Source organism: Panicum virgatum, chromosome 5N (genome assembly GCF_016808335.1).
Source record: "Panicum virgatum strain AP13 chromosome 5N, P.virgatum_v5, whole genome shotgun sequence".
In the NCBI taxonomy this organism is placed as follows: Eukaryota; Viridiplantae; Streptophyta; class Magnoliopsida; order Poales; family Poaceae; genus Panicum; species Panicum virgatum.
In genome coordinates this window covers 12,992,286-13,005,043 of record NC_053149.1, presented here as the reverse complement: position 1 = coordinate 13,005,043, position 12,758 = coordinate 12,992,286, and the positions used below count along the sequence as shown (strand labels likewise).

At 49.9% G+C, this 12,758-nt stretch overlaps 1 protein-coding gene and 1 long non-coding RNA gene across 8 annotated transcripts; both read left to right on the top strand.

Annotated features, from left to right (window-relative positions):
- The first annotated feature begins 282 nt into the window (after positions 1–282).
- On the top strand, positions 283–1,271 carry LOC120676556 (MFS18 protein-like). The gene has a single exon (XM_039957889.1). It carries the CDS (start codon positions 571–573, stop codon positions 904–906), a length of 336 nt encoding a protein of 111 aa, XP_039813823.1. The 5' UTR covers positions 283–570; the 3' UTR covers positions 907–1,271.
- Positions 1,272–2,300: 1,029 nt separating this feature from the next.
- On the top strand, positions 2,301–12,218 carry LOC120676576. Of its 7 annotated transcripts, none has more exons than XR_005675888.1 (5): positions 2,301–2,883; positions 3,292–3,381; positions 3,595–3,660; positions 3,763–3,878; positions 9,000–12,218. It is a non-coding gene; the product is annotated as an uncharacterized LOC120676576 (long non-coding RNA). The 7 variants fall into 7 exon arrangements; XR_005675886.1 differs by having other exon boundaries at positions 2,302–2,883; positions 3,305–3,381; XR_005675885.1 differs by lacking the exon at positions 2,301–2,883 and having other exon boundaries at positions 2,890–3,381; positions 9,000–10,385; positions 11,867–12,218.
- The last annotated feature ends 540 nt before the right edge of the window (positions 12,219–12,758 follow it).

The window sequence follows — 12,758 nt, the reverse complement described above, 5'->3', positions numbered from 1 at the left end:
AAAATATTAAATATAGTTTTAAAAAATAACTAATTGCACAGTTTAGCTGAAAATGATGAGATAAATCTTTTTAGCTTAATTAGTTTATAATTAGACACTAATTACTAAATAAAAATAAAAATACTATAGTAGCCAAACCCAAAAATTTCCAAAAATTTCCGCAAACTAAACACGCGCTTCGTCTCCATGGCTCCATGCGTATGCGGAGCAAGGGTGCAGCTGTGACCTGTGAGTGCAAGAAGGGATTTAATGGCGGTCACAGGATGGCAGTAAGATCAGCAGCAGGTACGTACCCCTGCCTCTCCTTTAAGCGTCTCCTTTAACGCCCCGCACCTACCGTCGCGCTGCCGCCGCCCCGCCACCGCGACCCGGCCGGCCGATGAGCTCGCTGCGCCGTCTTCAATGCCCGCTGCCACCCCCGCTATAAAACACAGGCCTGGCCACCCCCCTCTCCTCACTCCATCCTTGCACTCCCACAGGCCACAGCAGCAGCAGCACAGCGAGAAAGCCTCACGCGCATCTCTGGTCTAGCGAGGAGCGATCGAGGAGAAGCGGAGGCGAGCGGCAGCGATGGCGAGGTCTGCCAAGATGATGGCGGCGGCGGCCCTGCTGGTCCTGGCCGTGGCGGCGGCGACCGCCGAGGCGAGGAACATCAAGACGGCGGACAAGAAGCAGGCGGACGACGCGGCGGTACAGCCACAGACCTTCCCGCCCTTCGACCGCCTCGGCGGCGGCATGCCCGGCGGCAGCAGCAGCCTCCCCGGCAGCAGCATGCCGTTCCCCTTCCCCAGCAGCGGCGGGCTCACGCCGGGCTTCGGCAGCATGCCCGGCTTCGGCGGCTTCGGCGGCTTGCCCGGCTCCCCCGCCGCCGTCGGCTCCGTCCCCGAGCACGCCACCAAGCCCTGAAGAAGTCCTCCCGCCGGAGCCCGGGATATAGCTCCTCGTCGTCGTGCCTGCGTGGTTGGTTTGGTTGGCCGGTCGGCTTCCCCGTTCATCTGTGCAGTTAGGCTTGCACCTACGTCTAGCTAGCTATAGCTTTGTATGTGTTCTACTGCATCGTGCATCTAGTTATTACCTGCTCGCATTGCATTGGAGAGAGTTGGGGATGTGTTGGTTCTTGTGTTTGATTTGTTGCTTGGTTTTTAGGTTAATTATCGTCAATGGTGTCTGTGTTCTTGGTGTTGTACTGGTGATGTTGTTCAGGCATGAATAATGTTCGTGTGATGCTTGTGTTGTGGATTTGGTGTAATGTAAGCTAGTTTTCGTTGTCATTCCGTGCTATATGCATGGTTGCCCCTGGAGAATCTAGCCAACACAAACAACTCTACTTCCTCCCCTTCCCTTCTTCCTCTCCTCCTCTTCTTTTTCATTATTTCTTCCTAAAAATAGAAGAGGGGTTTAGAGCAACTCCAGCAAATTCTCTAAACAGCCCCGTACATAAAGTTTAGAAGGCTAAGCCAAAAAAATGGACTTTAGACCTTATACTTCTCCTATTTTGGGGAGGCCTTTAAAATCTCTTCTCCACTCTAGGGAGCCCTCTATTATATGAGGGTTATTGTTGGAGTTGAAACAAATTTAGAAGTCCCTAAAAAATAGAAACAACCTTCATTTAATATTTAGAGGGTCTGATTTACATTTAATATTTAGAGGGCTTAATTTAAGAGCTATTGCTGGAGATGCTCTTAAAAAATTATCCATTGATGTTTGAGAGGTAGGGGTGCTGGATCCCCTAGCCGCCCTTTGATCCGCCCTGGCAGATTTAAAATTAAAATTTGAACGTCGTCACTTGGAAAGAGCTGGCACACGCGCACTTTGAAACTTGAAGTTTAAACTCAGCTCCATGCATGCTGATATTGGGTTGCTAAACTTTAAAATATATGGAGTTTGGGGATTTCTGAAAGCGTTGTTACTATCTGAGAGGACTTCTCTTGCCACTACTGCACAAGTCGAAAGCAAGCAAATGGATACACCGACCTATCGGAAGTAAACAGTACTACTACTCTCTAGCAAATAAAAAAAGAGCAATAAATCCTGCCAGTAATATAAATGATCGATAAGCGCTTTAAAGCCGAGGACATGTACTGCTGCAGCAATTTACTGCTCTAGGTTGTGCAGTTACTGTCTTGTGTCCACATCTGTCCACGCCATTGTCCGTAGAGATGAGATAAATCGATCTGACCTGAGGTAAAAATGTTTGTATTTTCCCAGTAATATACTAGGGCACAACATCACTACCAGAAAACGGAAGGCTCGTGACAATATTTTCAGTCCGACGGGAACGCAGCAACCACGCACCAAAAAAAAATCCCCACTCGACTCCCAGCCCCGTCAGGAACCAAGTACTCACTCCCGAAACCCTATCGCTTCTCCCCTTTGCCCACTACCGTTGCCGCCGCCGCCACTTCGACTCGTTCCGTCGCAGTGCTCCCTTCCCCTCCCCGCTTCCCACCCCTCCACCCGCCCTCGCCTTCTCCCACCGCCGCGCGGCCAGGCGCGCGCGCGCAGCGAGTGCTCTCTACCCTCCCCAGCCCCTGCGCGCGCGCGCAGCGAGTCCTCTCTACCCTCCCCAGCCCCTGCGCGCCGACTCACTTGACTGCGTCGGCACCGGCTTGGACATCGAGTGCTTCGTCGCCGCCGGCGCCGAGGATGCTGCTCCCCTCTTCCTCACGCGCTCGCCTGCCGCGTTCAAGGTTGGGGATGGGGAGGGAGACACAGCATTCTCCGCCTCCCGGCCTCCCCAACTGCTGCAGGGAAGAAGATCTGGGAGTGGGCTTCTCTGATGACTAGATCTCGTTGCTGCTCATCTTCCTCGCCGCGGCGCGCGGCAGGTAGCAGCCCCATGGCTGGGAGGCCTGGCTCATCGACGCCGCTGCCTCCTTCCAGGTAGGAAATTGCAGTGAGCATGTTTTACATCTGAAAGGTGTGCAATTTGTGCTTGTGGCGGTGTGTGCAATTCCGGAATCATTTGTTCTTTGCTTGCTGTTGCTGGGCTGACGCTGGCTGGCTGGATTCGGGAGTGTAAGTAGTACAAGGTAAAGGAGCGCTATGGATTTTTTTTTGGGTGCAATGTAAATATAGTAGTGCTCCTCTTTTTGTCTGTGCAAGACAAACATCGATTTTTAAGGAGATTAACTACTTATGTACTTTTGATTCCCAGCAGTTTAGATAACTATTTATGTTTCTCAAGGAGATTAACACACTTTTGCAATTCCATAGTTGTAGAGGCCAGTTGCAGACTAATGGTTTTTGTTTTTGAGAGCAGTTTGGATCCTTAGAGTAATATTTATATAGCCTCTCAATGCAGTGTACTAGTTCATAGTGGCGGAGTGTTCATGGAGGACACTACTATGCCTTGATTCGCCTGATGCTGTTTGATCAATGGTATTGCTCAGTTTTGTATTTTAAGGACTCTTATCTCACTACTTAACAAAGATGTTTCACTAGTACTAAATCATGTTCTTGTTTTTCCTGGGAGGAATGTATTGGTATGTAATGGCAATTGACTCTTTTGTTCTATTCTTACAGGATATATCCTTGAATTTACATGTATGACATGTTCAAGCAAAAAACTGATCTAGCTCCATTTAATTTCAGGACAGCAAATTGATAGTTTTGGGACTCTTGTAGCAAGTGTAGTTTGCCATCTCTTCGCTTGATCAGGTAAACAACAAAATATGATTGAATTTGCAGAAACTCAATCATTGAGAATGAATGGTCTGATTGTAGTTAGTTCCTTGTATCATTGTACTTGTTCAATGCCAGCCTGACGGTGGAGCTGTGGAGGAGGCGCAGGCGTGCTACGAAGATGGAGGGCACACGGATTGGGGCGTCCAGCACCATCGTTGTGGCCTTCCTTGATCCTTCTCAGGCCCGATGTGGTACGATTCTCACCCTATCTGTCGGTACCTCTGGACTAGGGTACCCCCTCTTGCTATGTCAAGACTCGCGTAGTTATCTGTAACTATGCCCTAAGGAGCTGAACAACCGGACCCCTGGGGTCCACCTCCACCACACCGGACCAACAGTCCCGGACCCGCTTCCCGCTCGGGGACGGGCCTGGTGTCACCACGTGTCCCGGAGAGGGGAGCGCTGTGCCAAAACAGCCGGGGGCCCCGGACCTCCCACGGGGTCCCGGACCCCATATACTATCCGGACCCCTCAGCGGGAGGGAACATACACCCCGCCTAAGGGGGTCCGGAGCTGACACATGTCCGCAGGCGCAGGCACGCGCGCGGCCACCTAACTTCCTCGGAAAGACTCGCCCACCTACCGCATTCAATGCGGGAGATGTTAAGTGCGCTCTGTCACAGCAGAGCCCGAGGAGACTTTTGCCAGGCTGTACTGCTGATCGCGCGTTACCAAGGTGCACAGTACAGCCGCTGGCGCCACCCACGCCACGCGCGTCAGTCTGCTACGCCAGTTAGACACGACAGCTCGGCAACGGAGTATCATAACGCCTACGCGGTAGACCCAACAGTTTACGCCGCAACCTACACTGCCTCAACGGGCGCCTCGCCGTTGGGACAAGTGAAGACTCCCTTCGGTCAGAGAGTCTACAGTGCAATGAAGCGTATCCGGGAAGAGATTCTCAACCACTGTAGCACCATTAGTGTCTTTTTGCTAGTAAAATATACATCCTTATTGGGCCCACCTGTCGGGGTCCAACGCCTGTGTACGCGTCCTCCTTGCGCTATAAAAGGGGGACGCCCGCTAGAGAATGACTCAAGTCTCAAAAGGGGCTTAGAGGCAGAGGATAGACTCATCCACGAACTCTAGAGCAATAGAACTCTCCGTGGATGTAGGGTATTACGCTCCGGCGGCCCGAACTACTCTAAATCCTTGTGTGTTCTTGTGTTCCTGCTTCATGAGTAGATTTGAGGAATAACTTGCACTTCAACGAGTAACCACCCTCCGGGATTAGGCGGGTGCACTACGCCATCCGGCTCTGGCCCCTCCTTGAGTCACAACATCTGGCGCCGTCCGTGGGGATCGCGCAAGCGTTGGCCAGATCTTCTCTCACCTCCTGGTTTCTGAGGTTGAGCTCATCCTCTGCAACGATGACGAGAAGATGAAGAGTGGCACGGCGTCGCCTACGCCGCATGCCCTGACACCGAGGCAGCAGTGTCCTCAGAGCGGTGGCACACGACAGTGGCGCCTGTTGTGCGTCGCTACTACGACACCTCAGAGCCGACATCTGGTGACGACCCGATGTCGGCTCAAGGTTTTCTCTCAAGCAACCACCAGGGGGCCCCTACGGCGGCACGACGTCGGCTCAAGGTTTCCTCTCAAGATGGGGCCTGGAGCCGACGGCTGTGGCTCGGGAAGGATGTCTGTCGCCTTCTTCCTCGCCTGGCTCATGCCTCCCTTGGAGCTCCTGCAGACAGACGTCGACCTCCGCCACAAGGCACGGGGGCCCTGTGCCAGCACCAAGGTGGAGCCGGCGAACGGCCGCCCTTCTCCACGCTCCGTGCTCGTCCGAACGAGCACCCGTCCTTCCGCAGCACAGGGTGTCAAGCTGGCTTCGGCTCACTATGAGCGGCCATCGGGCTGGCTTCCATCGGCAGCTGGCAACAGCAGGGCCACTCCCATTCAAAGCCAAAGAATTTGTTCCCATGTTATCTGAGCATGGGACAATTCTTGTGCTGGGAAGAGCCCTGCGAGCTCCCGAGGTGATGCTGGATGATGCTGTACAAGCACACCCAAAACCTATGTTACACAGATATGGATACAGGTATCGGATACGATACGTATCGGATACGCGGATACACCATTTCCCGAAAAACATTGATACGGGGATACGGCTAGGATATTTTTAAAATTAATAATTAGAAGGCATTTGTCTAGCATTTGATGGATTTGCATCACTAATTCATATATTTATATGTTCATTTGTGAGAAAATAGGAGTTCTAGGGTTTAGAATGTGAGAATATAGAAGTTTCAAGGGCTAGAATGTGTTATAAATTCGTATATTCATATGCTCTATAATTATTAAAAAGAGAAAGGGGCAAAACAAAAATATACCAAAGCTTATCTCCTCCACCCACAAACTGCTGCCGGTCGTCTCTCTTCCTCTCCACCTTCTCTCACGCCCTCCTCTGCTCTCGATCTCTCTCCCTCTCCCTCCCTCGTGGCCGGGGCGGCCGGCGGCGGGGGCGGCCAGCGCGCTCGCGGCCGGGGCGTCCATCCTCCGGCCACCGCTTCGGGCCACCGCCGCGCCGAGCCGCTCGGGGCTCGACCCCCCTCCCTCCCTCTCCGGCGAGGGGAGCAGCGCGGCCAGGCTGGGCAGGCCCAGATCCGACGGGCGGCGGACGGTGGCTCCCCCCGCCAGCTCTCGATCCGCACCCCGCTGCCGTTGAGGCCATCCAGCTGCCCGCCTTCGTCTCGCGCACGTGCTGTGCCGCGCCTCCGCCGCCGTCGAGGGCGCCCAGCCGCCGGCCCCCCTCCTCTCACTTCCTCCTTGCAGTTTCTCTCTCAAGAAGCGGATAATATATAAATCCACCCTTAATAGGTAATACGTGCCCCAAGCGTGTCGGATACTCGTATCCGAGGCGATACGTATCCGATTTTTTTGGATACGGCTCAAAACGTATCCGGGGCGTATTCAAGGCGTATCCGTATCCGATAAGTATCGGATACGCGATACGCCACCCCCCAGACGTATCCATGTATCATAGCCCAGGACGCCTTCGCCTCCGACTATCATGAAGAACCCCCAAGGTGGCCGTTCCACTTCGGCCGGGAAGTGCATACCTTACGAATGGCAGCTGAAGGTTACTCCTAGATAGGGTTGAGAGAGTTTCTCCTTTGTAATAATGTGGTGCCTACGTGTGGTCTAGAGTGGTAGAGGTCCGCCCTTATAAACCCGACCTCTGGCTTCATCGCACAAACAGGCGACACCAGCAAGTGGTCCAGAGCGGTAGAGGTCCGCCCTCGTAATCCCGACCTCTGATGTACACCACGAATCAAGTAATGAAGGAGATTTGCTTTCTCAGTCTTATCTTTACTTTCACTTAACTGCGCTCGTCCGTTCAGCTTGTATTTTTCCTTCTCCCGTGTGAAATCCTTTTTTCGCTAACGATCCAAATTGAATTGCTGGCTTATGGTCAGGTTGGGATACCCCCTTCTAGCTGGAAAGCGGTCCAAGCTCCTAGGGACCTGCTCCGGAGAAGTGGTGCTTGTGTCCTGGGGTGGAGAAGTTCTGCGTAGCCACTTAGCCTGGTAATGTACCCTAAGCCTACGCACTTCACTGTCCTGTTACGAGTACCCTAGTATCCGAAGCTGCCGTACCTAGGGGTCCGGGCTCTTTTCTAGTATAAGGCAATGTTTCCTGTTCCTTACCACGAGGTCCGGTGGTGTATCTCGTCGGATTGATGGCGACAACCCAAGTCCACTCCGGTGGCCCGCTCCGGCGGAGACCGCTCGCCACGGTCGCTCAAGGTCCACTCCGGTGGCCCGCTCCGGCGGAGACCGCTCGCCACGGTCGCCCAAGTCCACTCCGGTGGCCCGCTCCGGCGGAGACCGCTCGCCACGGTCGCCCAAGTCCACTCCGGTGGCCCGCTCCGGCGGAGACCGCTCGCCACGGTCGCCCAAGTCCACTCTGGTGGCCTGCTCCGGCGGAAACCGCTCGCCACGGTCGCTCAAATTCCACTCCGGTGGCCCGCTCCGGCGGAGAACGCTCGCCACGGTCGCTCAAAGTCCACTTTGGTGGCCTGCTCCGGCGGAGACCGCTCGCCACGGTCGCTCAAAGTCCACTCCGGTGGCCCGCTCCGGCGGAGACCGCTCGCCACGATCGCCTGGAGCCGGGTCCGGGGAAGTGGTGCACGCTCCCTAGGCGGATCGAGGTCCGTGCAGCCGCTTAGCTTGGTTCCGTACCCTAAGCCTGCACCTTCGCCGCCCTACGGAGAGCGCTCTAAGTACCTGAACCTGGCAACAAGTGCTACGGCCTTGAAGGGGTCTGGAGTACCCGCTCTCAACATGAGCACGACAACACAATCAAGATTGCGTCACGATAATGGCCCCACCTGCGGGTTCGTACCTCCCCCAAGGTGGGCCCGGGGCCCACTGTCGGTACCTCTGGACTAGGGTGCCCCCTCTTGCTATGTCAAGACTCGCGTAGTTATCTGTAACTACGCCCTAAGGAGCTGAACAACCGGACCCCTGGGGTCCACCTCCACCACACCAGACCAACAGTCCATGACCCGTTTCCCGCTCGGGGACGGGTCCGTTGTCACCACGTGTTCCGGAGAGGGGAGCGCTGTGCCAAAACAGCCGAGGGCCTCGGACCTCCCATGGGGTCCCGGACCCCCATATACTATCCGGACCCCTCAGCGGTTGGGAACGGACACCCCGCCTAAGGGGGTCCGGAGCCGCCACATGTCCGCAGGCGCAGGCACGCGCGCGGCCACCTAGCTTCCTCGGGAAGACTCACCCACCTACCGCATTCAATGCGGGAGGCGTTAAGTGCGCTCTGCCACAGCAGAGCCCGAGGAGACTTTTGCCATGCTGTACTGCTGATCGCGCGTTACCAAAGCGCACAGTACAGCCGCTGGTGGCGACAGCTCGGCAACAGAGTATCATAACGCCTACGCGGTAGACCCAACAGTCTACGCCGCAACCTACACTGTCTCAACGGGCGCCTCGCCGATGGGACAAGTGAAGACTCCCTTCAGTCAGAGAGTCTACAGTGCAATGAAGCGTATCCGGGAAGATATTCTCAACCACTGTAGCACCATTAGTGTCTTTTTGCTAGTAAAATATACATCCTTATTGGGCCCACCTGTCGGGGTTCAACGCCTGTGTACGCGTTCTCCTTGCGCTATAAAAGGGGGACGCCCGCTAGAGAATGACTCAAGTCTCAAAAGGGGTTTAGAGACAGAGGATAGACTCATCCACGAACTCTAGAGCAATAGAACTCTCAGTGGACGTAGGGTATTACGTTCCGGCGGCCCGAACCACTCTAAATCCTTGTGTGTTCTTGTGTTCCTGCTTCATGAGTAGATCTGAGGAATAGCTTGCACTTCCCCGAGTAACCACCCTTCGGGATTAGGCGGGTGCACTACGTCATCTGGCTGTGGCCCTCCTCCTTGGAGTTCCAAAGGATCCCACAACATCTCCCTCGGAGTGATTTCACCATCCAAGTCAGTCCAGGCCTTCCAAGCTCCTTGTAGATTTAATCCAGTTGTGTTTCACGGGCTAGGTTGGTTTGACTGATTTGTAGATCGCAGCTTGTTCTGTGGGCTCAGTTCCTACTTGTTTGTCTATTAAGATACTTAGAATTTAGGGGAGTTTTGCTTGAGCATTGCTGTTTGGATCCCTTCGATTGATTTGTAGTAGGTGATTCTAGGTTTAAAGTGCCAGTGTATACATTAATAAGATGGAGACTAGAAGTGCCTAGTTTAGAATGAAAAGAAAATTGTCTAGACAGTGCATAGTGCATTAAATCAGGTGATTGCCAATGGTGGCGCCATGTGAGGTCTGCATGTGATAGTTATAGGCTTTGTCCTTGAATATATGATGATTAATCATGCTTTGTTGGATACGAATGGGACAAAGGGACTATCAGTACTTCATATCTTAAACTATCAAAGAACTGAATTGAAATTTGCATGATTCTCTGCAGGCGATTTGATATGGGATTTTACTAGAAAGAAAAGCAGCTCTGTTTGATATTGTGTATTCAAAGTGCCTGATGATTTTTTTATGTTGCCTGACATTTGTGTTCTAATTAAGATGCCTGATGATGTTTATTATTTTTCCTAAACCACATATCTGATGATGAATGAGGCTTGATGAATGCTTTGTGCTTGCTAGTAAATCGAATGATTGCTTGTGCTATTTTTAAGCAGCTTTCAGAATTGGGCTTTATCTGTCCTGGCCTTTTTACCTCTCACCTATTTGAGATAAAGTGCTCTGCTTCAATGTGGAGGTAGTATTTATTCATGGGAGTTTTATATGTTGAGAAAAGCAGCTCCTCCTTAGAATAATATGCTTTGCACCACATCAGACTTTGAACCATATTTTTGTACATATGAATACTCAATCAGGCTTGCTTAATCAATATATTTCTGTAGCAGTTAAAATGAGGATAACATGCTCCAATGTTTGTACTACCGGATTATTTATCTCAGTAGCTTTTCACTACTTTTATGAAAGAATTTGTGGTCATCTCTTCGCCATAGATTTTTTTACTCATGATCACTGGTCTGCAGACATTCCGTGAAATATAGAGACTACTAAGCAAAACTAATGGCAAAGTCATTGGTGATGTTATGACAACTTCGTCTCTTGCGGTGCGTGAAAATACTAATCTTGATGCTGCCACAAGGTTGCTACTTGAAACCAAATACCGGAGATTACTGTATAGTTGATAGCCCAGGGAAACTAGTAAGTGGATCCATCCTTGTAGTTCTGGTTCCTTTTGCTTTAGATCAATACCCTTAACAAAAAAAATTTGAGCATTATTGTTTGTAACATATGAAATTTCCATTCCTGAAATTATGCCTTTAGGTGATGATATGCCATCTTCTTCTACTGATTTTAGTTCTTGCAAAATGCTAGGATTAGGTTGTGTGGGTTTTGATTATTTTTGCCTGCTCATTTGTTTTAAGTTGCTTCTAAGTTCATTATAGTCGTGGGGTTTTTCTCCTTGGTTGATTAGGCTGGTTGGGAGATTGGGTGCTGAGGTTGTGCCACTGCCATGCGTATGTGGATCCTGACAGCTGCTGGGTAGCCATGTTGGATTTAGCCTCCACGCAGTTGCATAGCTTGGGTGTCTACGGAATAGGTTTTGCTCCTGGGAAATTTGGACAGGTCCGAGCTTGTGGTCTTGGCTCATGATCCGGAGCTTGGGCCTTTGGGTTTATAGTGCAGTAGTCAACCAAACCGCTGTTTGTTCTACATAGTAACAATAACAATGATGGTGGTGTTGTTGACGCTGTGCTTTACTACAATTGAGTAAGGCTCCCAACTGAGCATGCTCATCAACTCTTCTGGGAGCTCTGTGCTCTTGTGTCATGCAAGGCAGTATCCGCTGTTTTTACTGAGTCTATTTTTTAATTTCCTTTTAGATTAAATTTGCATCCATCCATCTCCTTTTACTGAGTCCATTCTTCTGCATGCTAGTTAGCTTTTTTCTGTGTTAGCTTTTTTCTGTATGGTTGTTGCCTTTTTCTCTGCATGGAAGATAGTTTTTATCTTCAAGTCATCAAACTGGTTGCATGCATGTTCATCATTAGCATTTTAATAAATTTCAATAGGCATTTTAATACTATCCGACTAGTATTTAAAATGTTCACATGAAGCAGTTTAGAAAAGTTCTCGCTTTTTGCCGATTAGTGCATAAGCATTGCATGCAACTTATGCCAAATCAACTAGCATTCTGGTAGAACTTATAAGCATTTATAGGTAGTAATTAGGCAACAATATTTGTTATAGATGGGCAATAATATGGTTCCCAATAAACATTTTTCTCAAATCAACTCAACAAAAATATCAACACTAGGTAAGCACTTTAGGCAAATTATATGTAGGAATTAGGCAATAATATTATTATAGATGGGCAATAATATTGTTCCAATAAGCATTCCCCCCAGTTCATTGTTTGTGTCTGGTTTGCTGTTTAGTTGTACAAATAGGCATGAACAAGCTCACAAGTCACACAAAGGCTTGAATTGGGGGATTGGCTGTTTATTAATACTGATTCAATTTCTTGTTTTGCTGGTTAGCTCATCATCAATTTAGGCGATTTTGCTGGTTATTAATACTAATTCAATTCCTTTGTTTTGCTGATTAGTTGTCCTCATTAATTTTGGCAATTTGCTGGGTTATTTGTACTGATTCAATTCCTTGTTTTGGTGCTGTAGCAGGCTCACAAATCTAATGATGGTGTCGGTCAATATTTTTTTGGTGCTAGAGAATGAGGCCTGAAGATTTATTGTGTTTGAATGTTTGGATGGGTGAAAATTGCCTTTGTATATGCTTTAATTTTCTTAGAGTTCTTCATAAATTTGCTTAATTGGTCTCAAAAGGTTGCTTCATGTAACCATTGAGTTGAATGGCAGTATTGGTGAAGTAGAAATAATGTAACGTGAGCAGATTAGGAGGGGTAGTGGTGGTTGTAATTCTAGTAGATTTTTTTTGTGATACTACCTTTTTTTATATACTTTTTGATGTACGACTCAGTGACTTCCAAATATGGAAAGTAGTTTTTTTATTCTATTGGTCTTTCCTAATCAGGGGTGGCCGTACGGTCGGCCTAAATTACGGCCGGTCGTACGTTAGCCAAGTCCATCTTACAGATTAACATTTGATGAGGCTTTTCTCATGTGATTCTCAACAGAAAAAGATCGACCTTTTACTTGCCTGAGAGGTTGTACAACATGAGAACTGACTCTGCTCTAGCATAGTAGTTGTTTTTCCTAGGAGGAAATATATAAGTATCGCATGAGAAGTGAAGCATCCCCTTATAAGAGAAGATTTAAATGTGATACAAATATCAGTCTCAGGAGGCTGATAACACATTTATTACATCAGATGGTACATCACCGTACAACTCTACGCGGTAATGGGCAGTGAAGCGCCACTATTGCGAGGATAACAACTAAAACCTACACAACGATATTAACTACGAAGACGTCATCAGAGTCTTGTGCTATACGGAGCTTCCTGCTGGTGACCCTATCCACATGCAAAGGTTGGGTGCAGAACGGAACCCCTACTCAACGTCTTCGGGAATGAAGGGGGTATAAACAGAATATA

What these genes read in the sequence shown, in the direction of transcription:
- LOC120676556 (XM_039957889.1), top strand. Translation starts at nt 571, where the DNA reads ATGGCGAGGTCTGCCAAGATGATGGCGGCGGCGGCCCTGCTGGTCCTG.